At 38.1% G+C, this 16,154-nt stretch overlaps 1 protein-coding gene and 1 long non-coding RNA gene across 2 annotated transcripts in view; one reads left to right on the plus strand and one right to left on the minus strand.

Moving 5' to 3' along the window:
• LOC136759871 (uncharacterized) overlaps positions 1–14,174 on the plus strand; it is a 56,164-nt gene extending 41,990 nt beyond the window's left edge. The window contains exons 3-4 of the long non-coding RNA XR_010820120.1: positions 11,536–11,605; positions 13,270–14,174. This is a non-coding gene — a long non-coding RNA (uncharacterized LOC136759871). The remainder of the gene's footprint in view (positions 1–11,535; positions 11,606–13,269) is intronic.
• aff2 (AF4/FMR2 family, member 2) overlaps positions 1–16,154 on the minus strand; it is a 167,999-nt gene that overhangs the window by 15,464 nt on the left and 136,381 nt on the right. The window contains exons 11-13 of the mRNA XM_066714969.1: positions 3,156–3,315; positions 775–1,797; positions 149–264 (exon numbers count right to left, since the gene is read on the minus strand). Of these exons, the coding sequence (XP_066571066.1) occupies positions 149–264; positions 775–1,797; positions 3,156–3,315 (1,299 nt within the window). The remainder of the gene's footprint in view (positions 1–148; positions 265–774; positions 1,798–3,155; positions 3,316–16,154) is intronic.

The following is a 16,154-nucleotide window of genomic DNA, read 5'->3' on the forward strand; positions in this document are numbered from 1 at the left end:
AGTATATAATGATGTAGAAGAAGGTAATGTGAGATTTATAATTTCGAACCCTCTACCATATCCTACCTATATAAACACAAATAGGAGGTAGACCATTTCTTAATATATACCTTACACAACAAAGACAGAAAAAAAGTGAAACACTTACTCTTTTGTGCTGGTGAGCTTGTGGTTGTGTATTGGGGATATACAGGGAGGAAGCAACATTGCCTCTTTTTCCAACCGTAACTTCTTGTTGCCACTAGCTGCCTCGCAAATCTCAGACTGTGGGAAAAACACATTCTTTAAAAAAAAAAAAAAAAAAAGTTTGCATAAATAGACTCATCTGTCAAGGCTCTCTAAAGCATATCAAGCTAAATTCCAGTGCTCCCAACAGGTTGCTGTGAATCAAGTGCCATTAGCTGGAATCTCACACTTTAATAATTAATTAGGTTTAGTGGAGCATGGTGATGCACTTCAGCCCAGACATTACGATATTAGATAAAATGCAGCTAATAAGTCTCTGATAGTAGTCCTTTCACTGTCTCCCCACTGTGATCTTAGATGTTTTATTTGCTCCTATATTATGTGAAAGGTAAATTAAACATCAACCTTGTAAATACACTTGTTTCATATATATATACATACATACATACATACATACATAGATTAAAACATATGTGTAGTATGTTTAAAAAAATAAAAATGGCAAAATGTGATGAAATTATAAAGTCATTATAAAGACCCACTTAATTGGAAAGGCCATCTGGGATGAGAGATGAAACGTGCACTTGCCTTGTGTTTCCTCTTGGATTTGCTGGGGGGCTTTTCGGCGGGAGTCAAGGCTGGGGACTGCCGTCTGTGCTTAGTGCCGGAGTCCCGGAGCTCAGGCTTCACTGGAGCTGGCTCTGGGGGGGCCTGCCCAGGGATCCGGGACAGGAAACTGAGTTCAATTTTCACCCACAGTGACTTAATGTCCTCAAAGTCCCTTAGAGGTGACAGTAGTTCATTTTGGACCATGGGGAGGGGGGAAAAGAGGTGATCCTCCAATAAGTCACTGGTAGCTGGGTCTATTGAAGTGCTGCTGGTGCTAGTCAGGCTGCTGACACTCAGTATATTGCTGTTGCAGTCCTTGGATTTGAGTGCGCTGATGGTGCTAGGCCCTGGACAGGGAGGGGGGATTTTCACCAGCTCCTCTGCTTCAGAGTGGCACTCCGACGATGATGATTCTGTCTCAATGAACTCCTTGGACTTTGGGATGATCTTACTCGCCCCTCGATGCTTCTTCTTGTCCTGCGCAGGGCCTGCTGCATTGGACCGGGGCTCTTTCCTGGGGGCTGTCTTGCCACTGCCCCCCTTGTTCCTGGCTTTGGGCTGGTCTAGAGGTGGTGGCTCCTTCTCCTTTGGCGTGGAGCTGGGGTTGTTTGGTTTGGGCCAGTTGTATTCTTCCACACTGGGGGCCCTCTCAACCTTCTTGGGCTGTTTTTTACCCGTTGTTCTCCTGGGGGGCGCTAATTCAATGTTTGCTGGAGACTTGAGCTTTGTGCTCTTACCCTCTGGGGTCTTCTGGCCTGTCCTGGGCTTGGCTTTCTCCCTGATAGGGTTGAGCAGAGCCCTGTCCTTGGCATCAGGCTGCGCCAGCGCCACACTGGGTTTCCCCTTGCCCGATCCCTGACCCTCATTCTTCTGGCTGTCCTCGGGCCGAGAGGTGCTGAGCCCATGGCTTTCAGGCTGGGTGTTGATCAGTGCTTTGTTGTGTGGATTTACTTTATTCAACCACTTATCCAGCTGCCACTTGTTCGTTGATGGAGGCTCGGGCTTTGAAATAACGAAAAAAACATTTTAAAGAAACAAGAACCCTCACTTTCTCTTGTGTGATACAATTACATAAAAAAAATATTTTTTTTTTTGTACAAAAGAGTTAATACTACTTACAGATGTATACTGTGAATGTAGCATTTCATGCTGTGTAAAAAGTTTTAGGTAACTAATGTTGCCTGTTTGGGAAATTAAAGAGGAAATATGTAATTGTTGGAGTACTTCACAGTAGTTTTAAATGATGTAATTAAGATCTTATTGATGTTGTGTGAGGATTTTTTTTTTCATCAGTCATATAATCTTCCTTAGCAGTTGTCGCCTTACATTACATTAGAGCTTAAATATGAATGTTTGATATGAAATCATATAAGATTGTCTTGAATTATTTTACAAATGATGGTAGGCTGTTCAAGAAATGAAGTGTTTAAAATGAACAGGCTAGAGCATAAAACATTGAAACTATTCAGCATAAAGCATGGTTCACTCAGTTTGCGATTTGAAGCACTGATGCAAGTAGTCATAAAAAGGTAATCTTCCACACCGTCCGATTTTTTTTTTAGAATGTATATCTTTGTGGTTTAGCAGTGTTGGTATTTTTTTTCTCCCTACTTTTAATGACAATTTAGTTTAAACTGAAAAGAACCGGCAGCATTGAAATATGACCAGACACAAGGTGCAGGAGCTTTATAGCCTGTATTTGAAACATCATGGAAGTGTAGTTTTGAAGAAACTGAATTGAAACAAAAGCCCCTCCGCCAATAAAAAGGAAGTCCTAAAGAAAACAAATCTTATCTGCTGAAAATCACAGTAGAACATTTTTACTTGTTCAACTTGAAAGTGTCAGGAGAGCATTACTATCGAGCAGCTTTAAAGCAGACAACTGTGCTATTAGGGGAACTCTTAGGACAGCATTTCTGAATCTCCAAGTAGTATACCCAAGAGTTTGCTAGTAAATGTTGTCTTTTCTCAGTTTGCATTTGAAATAAATATGAATGACTCCATCTAGCTGGAGTTAGGCCATCACCAGTCCAGAAGGGTATATTAATACTCAATATGTGCCTCTGATTATGTATCTCTTATGTATTTTACATCTTTGTTTTGTTGAAATGGATTATAAATATGTTAGGATGCATGTTAAAAAAACAACAACCCTACAACTTCGAGCACACTCTTAAAACAAGATTTCAGAACCAGGTAGTATTTGGTTTCCAACTGAAACAATATTCCTTCACTAAGTCAAATATACAGGATCTGCCTGGATTCTAACACTGGTTCTGTGTAAAGTTATCTCTGGATGCACCGAACACAGTGCAGGTATCTGTTTTCAGTGTACAGGTCAGCATGGTGCTGGCGAGTACCTCGGGAGTGGCACTGCGGGAGCCCTCGTTACACTCGCTGTCACTCGAGCTGCTCTCACTGTCCGAGTCCGACTCCGAGCTGCTCTCCGATTCGCTGGAGCTTCCGGAGGCTGCGCTGGAGTGGCCCGGCTCTCCCGCCCTAGTCGTTGGCCCAGGGAGGCTGTAGAAGAGAGAAAGAGTTCAGCCAAAGACATACCAGTTCGGTTCAATCCCAGCACTCCCTGCATCTGTCATTCAGTGTACTCTGAGCAGGGTGGTAGCTGTCAGCAAGTGGAACAGGCTATCAATCACAAGATGCGAACTGGCATTTCATAAAATTTTATGAACACTGGGGAAAAATATATTAGATATGGTAGAAGCCAAATTTAAGATTCAAGTTTCAAAATAATTCTGTTTACAATGAAGGATAGTTTAATCTCAGACACACATTTTAAAAATAAATTAATTAATTTTTATTGCAGTCAATGTATTGCCATTTACTCCTATTGCTTTTAAATTGTGATATTTTGTTAACGTGGTATGACGCTGTACTGTTTATAATAAGCTTTATTTCTGTTTTAATCTGTGCTGTGATGTACAACACTGCCTATAAAGCACCAACTGGGAATAACTAGAACTAGCTACAGTAAGATTTAAAAAAGAAAAGAAGCATTTATTGTCTCTATATAGGACCTGTCAAAGCTGGATAAAGATATTGCTTTGGTTTTCTAAACGAAGTAGCTATTCAGGCAATCGCTGATGAATGGCTTTAAACAACCCTGCCTGCTTACTCTCCACCTACATAGTTATTCTTCTGGACCCTTTGAGCACATCTATCATGGTCATACACCGTAAAAATGTATTTACTGCTGCTAGGAATGCGAGGTCTATCTAATATAATAAAATACTCATTTTATAGTGCCTTTTTGTGACTCCCATATAATATCAGTTTATGTGACTAACTAAGAATAAGAAGTAGACAAATATTATATCTATCTATATATGATGAGGAGTTATAAAAGGTCAAGTACCTTTTTTTCCACAGATTCACAATGTAGTTGTATGCTGGTGTCATAGCATGTTGTATTATAAGTAAATATGTTGTAAGTAGTAAGCACTCATAAACTCAGTCTAAAACTGCACAAAAGGGAACTCAAATCTGCAGTAGCTGTACTGTAACAATTTAAGACTATTTTGACTGTAACAGGCTAAGCCAAAGGTTTAAAAGGGGGATTTCCAATCAGATTTAATTATTAGAGATACATGGATGGAAGGCTAGTATTGGCCAAGGAGCACTGTTTTGCACTATTTGGTCCTGCTGGGCCGGCACAGTTCTGTCTCTACCCCTAGTCCTGCCTGTCAGTGTGTTGCGATGAACTCAACAGGCTCTGGCTATGGTGTCTCCTGGGATCCAGGCCAAGACAACACTGTTGTCTGATACATTATTAATGTCCTATAAAGTGCTCTTTATCCCTTTATTGTGACCAAACACTGGCAGTGTCTAGTATTTTAAATTAAAAAATGATATAACCCAAATTAAAGAGAACTTCTAGAATGTCATAAATGTGTACAAAACCAGAGACCAAAACAAAGAACATGGCTACACAGAATTTCAGTGCATTAGACCAACAGCTACAGCATCACTGTTATAATGAATAATTGCTGTAGGAACTGTTATTCTAGTTACATTGTGGAAACCACTGGCCAAACCCCTTTGGACCGAAGTGCTAGTGTTTCCATGTGTCCTATTTTTATTTTGTCTAAACAAGTGTGGCAGCTGACTGATTCTGAATCTGTGGAAACCGACAAAACAAGGCCAGCTTGAAACGCAGACTGCGTTTTTAGTTTTTTTTCTCCTGCTGGAAATTCAATACTTCACCTTAATGTATCATTTGAACTCTCGGCCTCAAATCAAGTCTTCTTACAGCTCTCTTCAAGACGTTCTTTTAAGTGCTCTAAACTATCTGTTCTGTGCTCCATGACTTGATTTTTTGCTGCAAAACCATTCTTTATGCCTAACATAAAGCCTTTTGGATCATTTGTCAAAGCTTGCAATAAAAGGAGCATCTTAAAAAGTCCTCCAAACAATGATGCTGACTTCTCTGAAGTAAAAAGAAAAAAAGAAAAAAGAAATGGGTTTAACCAAAGCATTGATGTACTTGCGTAAGCTGACAGTCAATACAGCAATTAGAAATTCCCTATAGCAGCCCCTCCTGATTTGTTTTGCTGTGCTAACTTATTTATACTGTTCCTTTAGTTATTTATTGATGATTGATAGGTTGCTTCTGTACAGTCTGGCTGTTGGTGAGCAGGGGTTAGGAAATGCTCCATCATGCAAATGCAGAAACAGAGCAGAACTAAGGGCAACGCTTAATCAGAAATATGAGCAAAGTTCAATACAGGACATGTTCAACTGTAAGTTGCTCTGGATTAGGGCGTCGGCTAATAAATAATAATGTATAACGAATGTTGATTTATTTAAATGAGAAACAGTAGACTAGCCTTGCCGTCAACCCCTTTGTGATGTTTTATAGAGCTAAGCTACAGTTTGAATTAATAATATATTAGCATTGTACTGATAAACAACTTGATACAGCAAACATAAATCCTAACGCAAATCTGTGGAATACACAATCGTCATCAAAAGCTCACTCTAAGTATTAGTCAGGAATGAATGAAGGAATGAAGAAAAAGTATCTTCCCCATGGCAGGTAAACAGAACATTTAAGAAAGCACATCAGTACCAATGGGTTTGGTAAAATGCAAAGCTCATGTGATTAAGAAAACAATGCTTAGGGGTAATGATGAATGCTTGAAAAATACACAACAATTCTGAATACATAACTTGTGTTATCATAGCCTTGAAGCAGACACATAGATGTCCTATCCGTAACACCCCCCAACACACTCAGCTGACCCTAGATGCTATTGCCTCAATCAAATCCTGCTGCCTAGGCACTAATTAGCTTTGAGTTTGCACAAAATGAGACTGGCTCTATTGAGGCTTTCTGGTTGATCTTGACTAGTATGGCAACTCTCCAAGGAACCACTAAATGATATGAAAAAGCTGCTAGAATGAAACATTCAGAATCTTAAATGGGCTATATAAAAAAACTAAAACAAAAAAACACAACAAAAACAACAAACCTTCTTTGAGCAATGCTCATGAAAATGTATGGGAAATAAAGGAAACAAGTAATTATTACTTAAAGTGATTTACTCTATAAATACGATTTATGCCAATGTGTGTGTGATGTTACTTCACGTAATTAAGCAATTTTCAATATCCTGGTGTTGAACAAAAATACTTCTGTCTTTCATAAAAAATGTTGTTCCTAGTGCTCTCTTCACTATATGTAGTACAGTAGAGAGAAAGGAAGAAATAAAAAAAAATGGCATAAAGAAAAGAAAGGCTCTCTCAGGAGAGGTCAAAACAAAACAAAACTAAGCAGAGCCCAGGAGCGAGCTGTATTGGCAGCTTTAGTAACAGGATTGTATTGATTTGCGATCTTCTCTTTCCATGTACACTGATACCATAATACTAGATCAATGAAGCCAATAGAAAAAGGCAACTGGCTGAATTGATGGGTTGAGCTATGGAGAACCCTGCATCAATGTTGCTCCAGAGGCCTTGTAGCATATTTGTAGATATTTCCACTTCCACTCTACATCATATATATATATATATATATATATATATATATATATATATATATATACATACACACACACACTCACCTAAAGGATTATTAGGAACACCTGTTCAATTTCTCATTAATGCAATTATCTAACCAACCAATCACATGGCAGTTGCTTCAATGCATTTAGGGGTGTGGTCCTGGTCAAGACAATCTCCTGAACTCCAAACTGAATGTCTGAATGAGAAAGAAAGGTGATTTAAGCTATTTTGAGCGTGGCATGGTTGTTGGTGCCAGACGGGCCGGTCTGAGTATTTCACAATCTGCTCAGTTACTGTGATTTTCACGCACAACCATTTCTAGGGTTTACAAAGAATGGTGTGAAAAGGGAAAAACATCCAGTATGCGGCAGTCCTGTGGGCGAAAATGCCTTGTTGATGCTAGAGGTCAGAGGAGAATGGGCCGACTGATTCAAGCTGATAGAAGAGCAACTTTGACTGAAATAACCACTCGTTACAACCGAGGTATGCAGCAAAGCATTTGTGAAGCCACAACACGTACAACCTTGAGGCGGATGGGCTACAACAGCAGAAGACCCCACCGGGTACCACTCATCTCCACTACAAATAGGAAAAAGAGGCTACAATTTGCACAAGCTCACCAAAATTGGACAGTTGAAGACTGGAAAAATGTTGCCTGGTCTGATGAGTCTCGATTTCTGTTGAGACATTCAGATGGTAGAGTCAGAATTTGGCGTAAACAGAATGAGAACATGGATCCATCATGCCTTGTTACCACTGTGCAGGCTGGTGGTGGTGGTGTAATGGTGTGGGGGATGTTTTCTTGGCACACTTTAGGCCCCTTAGTGCCAATTGGGCATCGTTTAAATGCCACGGCCTACCTGAGCATTGTTTCTGACCATGTCCATCCCTTTATGACCACCATGTACCCATCCTCTGATGGCTACTTCCAGCAAGATAATGCACCATGTCACAAAGGTCGAATCATTTCAAATTGGTTTCTTGAACATGACAATGAGTTCACTGTACTAAACTGGCCCCCACAGTCACCAGATCTCAACCCAATAGAGCATCTTTGGGATGTGGTGGAACGGGAGCTTCGTGCCCTGGATGTGCATCCCACAAATCTCCATCAACTGCAAGATGCTATCCTATCAATATGGGCCAACATTTCTAAAGAATGCTTTCAGCACCTTGTTGAATCAATGCCACGTAGAATTAAGGCAGTTCTGAAGGCGAAAGGGGGTCAAACAGTATTAGTATGGTGTTCCTAATAATCCTTTAGGTGAGTGTGTATATATATATATATATATGTGTGTGTGTGTGTGTTTTGGAATCCCTACACGTAATATAAACAATGCCAACACTACCACACAGAACCTTTGTGCGTTAACATCTGTTTTAATGAAGCCTCCATGCTAATTTTTAGTGTGTAACTGACTTACCCTTTTATAGACCCTGAGGACAGATGAAGGAAATGTCATTCACTTTTCTAGTCATAACCCAAAAAGGACTTTGTGTGTGTGTGTCAGGGGGGAGAGTTACTGGAGGGGTGTGATCCATAATTTACACTTCTCATTCAGCCCACTGTGTTATTAAATGATCTTCAACATGCCATTCACTCTATTATTTTAATAAATCACCCTTAAGAACAACTCACGGAGATCGAGAAATGATAATGCGTGCTGCTTCCACCTAAATTTATTAAAGTCTTTAATTTATTAAATTATCAGCTCCATGCACTCAAAATGTGTAAAATCAACTGTTATTGCTTCTCTCTAATGTCATAAACCCCCCTCTGAGGAAAAGGCTTAGCAATAGCCTCAAAGCTATCCGCTCAAACATTATGACCATTACATTTAGGAAAACCAATTATGGTGACCAGAATTCCCTTGATCGATTGCTTTACTTCAACAGTATCCTAATTCACTTAAAGCCCTTCTGCTCAGGGAGGCACACAGCCATGATAAATTAGATGCTCTCTGTTCGCTTTGGAAGCCAGTCTTTTGACAGGCCCTCTGCACATCATTTTCTGGCCTTAGAACAGTTCGGTAGATTAGAAAGGCTGTCCAAAAAAATTCATCACTAAAAAATGACCCCTGATACAGATGGTGAAGCAGCTTTTTATGTATTATGATCAAATGTCTGCAGCCAGTTTTTCTTCACTGTTTCACTTTATCGGATTCCACATCACCTGCGCTCCTCAAATGCTACCTGATGTTTGGATACCTGCTACAGTGAGGAACGTGATGTAAATACACTCACATATTCTGCGGGTCGAAGTCTGGTGTCCGCCTGGATTTAAGTTCAGAGAGTGTACCTTGAAATCCTGCTCTCTTGGTTAAAAAAAAAATCCCTTCAATTATTCCCTGTCTTCAAAACTTTGTTCAGTCTTGATAGATATTTGCAATTCTTTAGGGTGATTCCAATCTTTATTTATTCATTCCTTGAATCATTTATTGGCCAAACAACAATTTTACAAAATATGTACGTACCTACATACAAACATTAAATTAATAAATAACTACATATATAATTAAATAAACCACACTCCATCTTTCATGGGGTAGTTTTCTCATGGCCACAAACTCAAAAAATTGAAATCCATTCAGCTTTACAACAACAAAAGAAAAGTCAGTGGCACACCTTGCTTTTTGCTCAGTAGCACGACGGTCTGGTATATTAAAAAACAGGCTTCCCTGTGAGAGCCATCAGTGACACATCTACTGTACTCAGAAAACATTTTTTTTTTTTAGTTGCTCAGAAACACAAACATGAAAACCAAAGTCCTTTCAGCCGCTCTGTTATCCTAGCCAACAGTATAAGTCTACTGAGTCCATAAGCCGTCAATGTGATCCAAGTGGAGAGCGTGCTTTCTACCAACACAGCACTGTTTGCTTCTCACTGGGAGGATTACACTGGGAGCCACAATACTAAAGAAGCTCAGTTGTCAATATGGATAAAAGCAAATTCAGTCCAGATTTTCATTACTCAAATAACAATGGAGTTCAGTTCCAAATAACATGTTGCATTTATATAGCGCCTTTCACCTCAAAGGATCCCGGAGTGCTTTATAGATAGTAAGGGACTTACAAATAGCTGGGCATTTGTTTTTTATCTGAAGTCGCCTACTTTTGCTTAACAGCATTGGCATGGCTAGAAGACTTTTCAGTTATTCTGTGCTGATTTAGGAAGTGCAGGAAATGATGCATCTCTATTTGAATCTTTTCACAGAAATAAGCCTTTCTGCAGTAGGTTGTATTTTAATATTCATTAAATGGTATTATGGATTTGGATAACTTTAGTGTTTGACTATGTGCTTAGCTCTACCTTCTAATTTTAAGGCTGTCAACTCAATTAATCTACCTACTGTTAGAAATTCTACAGTAATAGTGCCTGAAATCGTGACTCTGTCTGAGTCAATGTCCAAATCCTACTAATGGCATAATGACAATACTTTGTCCCCTGGGCATTGACTCAGCAGAATTCACGAATGTAATGCTTAGAAGATATTAAACACTAAAAGGATGCTTTAAGCAGGACATTGCACATTCAGTACCTCAGGGGCCTGCACTATCAGGTCAGAAAGTCAGAAAGTCAGAAAGAAAAAGACACTTGATGAATAACCCACCCTGGTTTACACTACAAAGACAGTTAATTAGATTATGAATGATGCCCAAAGCTTCTGCTGGCTTGAAATGCCAGTTTACAAACAATTGTGAACTAATTTATAGACAATGTGACACAGCTGAAATGTAAACCACTCATTACAGACATAAATGATTACAAACAGAAGGAATTCCCTAGAGGTTAAAGTTTAGTTCATTACCCACCTTGCCTCCAAGTTTTGCAATTACAAAGGAGAACCTAACTTAGAGAAACTACACATACAAACAACAGAAATAGCAGGAGAGTATGAGGGTCAGAAAGCTGCATGTGTCCATGCATGGGGAGAGTTTACATTTATCCTTGTTACCAGAATGTATGTTAGGTTAATGAATGTGGAAGGGGGAAACTGTAACAAGCCCTTGTACATCATTCATTTTTAAAGAGTTAATACTGTGCACCCCGTTTGATTCCTGGGGCAAATCCACATGAGCAGTTTTAAAAGATGTTACTCTACATCTCCTAAACAGCTGCATCCTTCCTAGTGAGGTGCTGAGACTAGGAGCGTTTAAATGACTATCGCTGTAATTACGGAGAGTTTAACTTAACATTCAATTGCACTCGTAAAGAATGGGGAAGGAAAACAGTGGCAAATTAACCAAATGAGTTTCAGCGCATTGACTATCTGATGTCCACAAATGCGCGGGGTTGTAATGATTGGTTCATGTTTTCAAGTGTGCATTTTACACTTTATTGTTTTTGTTATGGCATTAATTGCTTCCTGTATTTTTTAGTTTGTGATTTTTTTAATCTGATGTTAATCTTATCAGGCATCCTTCGTTTGCTGTATTTTAGTGAAAATAATTGAGAAGCAGTTTCTTAGCTACCACATGCATTATCTAAACCTGGCTAGTAGTTTGCCTGCAGCTTCTGTTGCAGTAAATACTCCTGGGTCTACTACATCATTATTGGACAAAAAAGTATTAAAGGATCATTTAAAGGGCTGACAGGAGGCTGAAGACAATCACAATAATATTGTCTTATAAGTGCCCTTCGGTATGATGTCATAGGTAGGTATGAATAGCTTGACAATGTACAAATATAACATTCATATGTTTTTTTTTTTTAATTTTCCAGGCTTCTTGAATTTACTCTGGAAGGGTATTCCTGTGTTGCAGTATCAAAGTGTATTACAGATTCAGCATTGGTAAGCAAACTTGGCAGGGTGACTGTGTACAAGTCAAGATAACTGGAGAAAACAAACAATAATGCTGATATGTATTTAAAGACTTAGATCCACAATAAAACACTCAGATAAACCCATGAACTTCACACTTATGCCCACAAGACCACACTATCTCGAATTGAATCGTGACCAGTCTCCAGTCTCCTGTCACAGTGGGAAAAGCCATCTTTTTAGGCTATCTGTTAAATGAATGCATGACTAAAAAATTATATTTAAAATAAACCATAACAATAAAATCTACTCGAACAACAGAACTCTTTAGTGTAACCGAAGAGTTATCACAGAATATGCACAAATCCCAAGTTCTACTGTGACCTACAGGTTTCAAAAGACGTTCTGAGTGAGGCACTCCTCAAAGAAAACTCGTACAGCTGGTCTCCTGCCTACCTCAGTTGGCCCCATTGTACACTCATGCCTGAACAACTGCATGTCACTGCCATGTGGCAACAGACCTGTAAGAAACAGGATCTCAAAACAGATAAATACTGCTGAGCTCTTGGCAAGATGACACAATGTCCCCGAGACGGTCGGAGACAAAGTGAGCAGCTCAGTTTTAATACCTCAACATTCTGTTCGTGTAAACAGGATGGGATGACAAGGTTACCCTATTGCTCTTTTACAAAAGCAATAATGTAATTCAAGCTGAGTTAATGGCCCTGGCTCCAATTAATTTGATTGTCTGGGAGCTCGGATACACGGGCTGTCTCAGCGCGTTTGCCACTCCAGCATCCCCTCAAGGAGGCCACGCAATCCGCCATTCAACCTGACACTATGATAATGCAGTAAATATTAGACAGCCATTGTGAATTAGCAAAAACATACCTGACCTTACGTTAGATTCTCCTCTGCTATGACTACAGCTGCTGCACTAATGAAATTCAATTACTGGAATTAAACAATTTCAACCTTAATGTGTTTATCTAGTACTACTGTTCCTATTGTTTCACAGCTGGAGACTGGCTATTATCCAGAAATATTAAATGCAAGCTTATGGTGGTAGTAGAATCAGAATATTATTATTATTATTATTATTATTATTATTATTATTATTATTATTATTATTATTATTAATAATAATAATAATAACAATAACATTAATACATGAAGAGTTTGTAGATCTAATTAGTTTGTAAAATAAATTAATGATGCAGTCTGCAGAATTAATTTGCCTTTGCTTTAATTACTGTTAGTATTTGTGTTTAAGTCAGCAATATGTGAGGCTTATTTTTCAGTATGACATTTTTAAAACTTTTCCTGGCATCCTTTAGAAATTGAACAAACCATATGAAATGACATGCTGTAACATACGCTCCAGTTACACTGAGGGTTAAACCAAATCAAAACCCTGCACTGCCCGAGTAACAATTCATATTGACTTGGAGGAGACATTAAAATGGTATATGTTTATGATTTTAAAACTACACCTTTAATGTTTTCTATATATGTTTAGAAAATCATTAAAATTGACTATGCATCATGAATGTTGTTCACCATTATTTACTCTTTGTTATGATCATTTTAACACAGGTATACAATACTTGCAGATTTTTTTTTCTTTTAGTTTTAATTACACCCGTGCCTGTAAGATGTTTCTCTCTCTCGCCCTCTCTGTGTGTGTGATTTAGACCAACAGCAGCAGCAAATACAGCTGAGGCTCATTATAGACCATTTGAACCATCTGAATACTGAACGACACGAGATTCAGAAGGTAGGGAATCCATTTGTGTCGAAGACAAAAAGGCATGATTAAGAAGTTGCTTGGCATAAACTCACACACGTCCCATCTGGGATTGCAGAGACACCTGGTTATGCTATAGCAAACAATTTGGAGCTGATTTTTGAGTTTAATTAACCCGTTTAGGGCTGCAACCAAGGACTTGCCTTTCCAACTTGTTTTGGCTGCCTTTGAACAGGGCATCTGTTCTCACTGGTTATGGAGTGATGCATTGGAATCTTTTTTGAGCAAATAAAATGACTGGCTGTGACTTTTTGGGATTAAGCCTACTTGTATGCTAAGGTAACATCACGTATGGCTTGCAAGGGAAATATCTAGATGCTAATGGTGAAATGGAGGAATTGAAAAAGAAATGCAGGCTTGTTTAGTGGGACATTCATCAAAATGTAATCTGAAAAACTACTGCAGATGAATTCAAATATGCGTCCTTCCTCCTGCTTTCCAATACCTTATTATTTTTACCAAATAAGGTTATAGCAGATGGTAAAACAATGAAAATGTTCCAAGCATGCCAGCAGTTTTATGTCTTGCTTATTCTCCCCTACAAATAACATTTATACACAAATATATGTACATTCCTTACAATGCATATACAAGGGAAGGCGATTCAATTTCCAGTGAAGCAATGTGACCCATCAAAAAGCATTCTCTGGCTTTGTAGATTAAACTCTTGGTACTCTTGCACAAACAAAGGCAGAATGTAGGTCACACAGAAGTAAATTATCCAAGGTTCACCTTTAAAGGCAGCCTTTGTTTGTTTGAGACGAATGAATGCATGTCAACATGGTTTCAGAAATGCAGACTGATTTGGAGGTGGTGGTGATGGGGGCTGAAATTGGGGGGTTCTTGAGGGGGACAGCCTCTCGTTCTTGTTTTGTTTTATTTTATTTTTTTTGCTCAAGCAAAAATGGAGAGAGGTTTACATGAATATAAATAATTTGGAAAAGCTCACAGACATTTTTTCTGTTTTTACTCATTTGCACTTGAAAAAACGGCTGCCCTGTAGACCCTCACCACTTTCATGATCGGATCTGAAAGACAGATGAAGAAGACTTTTTTGCACCCCCCCCACCCCCAACACACACACACACACACACGCACTCCTGAAATGTACATATATAATGCTATTAGGACTGCAGGCTATAATGTCTGTGAGAACAGAAACATTAAAGTGAATAGTGGGTGTTCTCTTTTCACCTTCTTGCTTTGATAAATATCTTCTGGGATGTCATTTACAAGGAAAGCTCCTGGTTTTTCAGGATAAAAAAAAACACTCTCTCTCCTTTACATCACCCTCCTTCTCTTTCAAGTTATGTGTTATGTTTTATAAATTCTCATTTGTATTACCTTTTTTTGCTGTGCTTTCTACAATACTGCTCAGTTATTTAGTAACAAGTTTAACTGCAAATTAAAATCCAAACCACTTAACTATTTTGTCACAATATTCAGGAGTAAATGAAAATGATAAATACAATATATTTTGATTAGAGTAGTTTTAACACAAAGCTGACAGATGTATTCATCTATCTATCTCTATATGTGTATATATATAGGTTTTTTCCTGTGATCTGGAAGTTTTGTGTAATTTAGAAGATATGGTAATTTCCACTGCGTTCCATTTTCACAGTCATCATACTGTCAATAAATCATCTTAATCTATTTTCAGTGAAAGTAGCAAGTCGTCCTTTTAATCTTCAAATGTGTCGCTATGATTTTGTAATTAAAAACCTTCCTTGCTCTCATACTACAAGGCCTCACGGTTGTTCCTAATGAGCATTAATTCCAAGGCTGACTCTTATGTGCACTTATTTCTCAGATGTTTGGAGATGTAGCTCTTTGACCTCTGTGGTTATAAATAATCTGGATTAAAAGGAAAGTAATCCCTTGTTACCCTCAGCCTCTGCTTCATACAGTTTTTGTTATCAATTCTGTTTGATTACATTTCAATTTATGACACTGAAGGCTAATTCTACTTAAAAGAAAATAACTGCAACAGGAGCCAACTGAAAATGATGTGTGTATACCAAATACATAATACATAATACAGGTTTATGTTAAAGCAATATATTTATGTCAAATAAACCAAGAATGTAAATATTTGTTCAGCAGCACAGTAAATAAAATTAATGCAATGCAGTAGCAGTCTAGTATTCACCTTTTTGTTATCATGTGTCATCACAAGTAATTCTTATGAAAACCGGAAAATATTAAAATTAAAAGTATTTGTGTTCAATACATGGAATAGCACAATAAAACTAATCATCTGAACAACATTTGTCAAGATTCATCTAGACCTGACTAGTCATATATTCATAAAATACTGAGAAATGTTATCTTGTTCCATATTGTTCAATGCACAATGACCTGGATGGTTCATGTTTTCTTAAATAAATGTGTTCATTTTCAAGAAATAACATTGTCTGAAATATGAAATTCCTAATTAAGAATGGACCTGTATAATTAATGAATGTAAATGGCATAGCTAAACTCATTAGATGAATAGAATGGTATACATTGAATCATCTGTTTAAACACTTAAAATAATATGTAATCTATGGTAATGCATGTGTAAGTTAAAATATGATTGTTAGTTACTCTCCTAGGTTCTATTAGCAGCCTGGTATTTTAATTACAATTATAGTCTTTCACATCCTTTACCCCTGTTCATAAAAAAGTGCTGTAGTCAAACAATTAGCTGAAGTATGTGCATAAGAGTGTTAATGAACGACATAGCTTATTTTCTGATCTGAAGGCATGGACATATATACATTGCGT

Source organism: Amia ocellicauda, chromosome 10 (assembly GCF_036373705.1).
Source record: "Amia ocellicauda isolate fAmiCal2 chromosome 10, fAmiCal2.hap1, whole genome shotgun sequence".
Taxonomy (NCBI): Eukaryota; Metazoa; Chordata; class Actinopteri; order Amiiformes; family Amiidae; genus Amia; species Amia ocellicauda.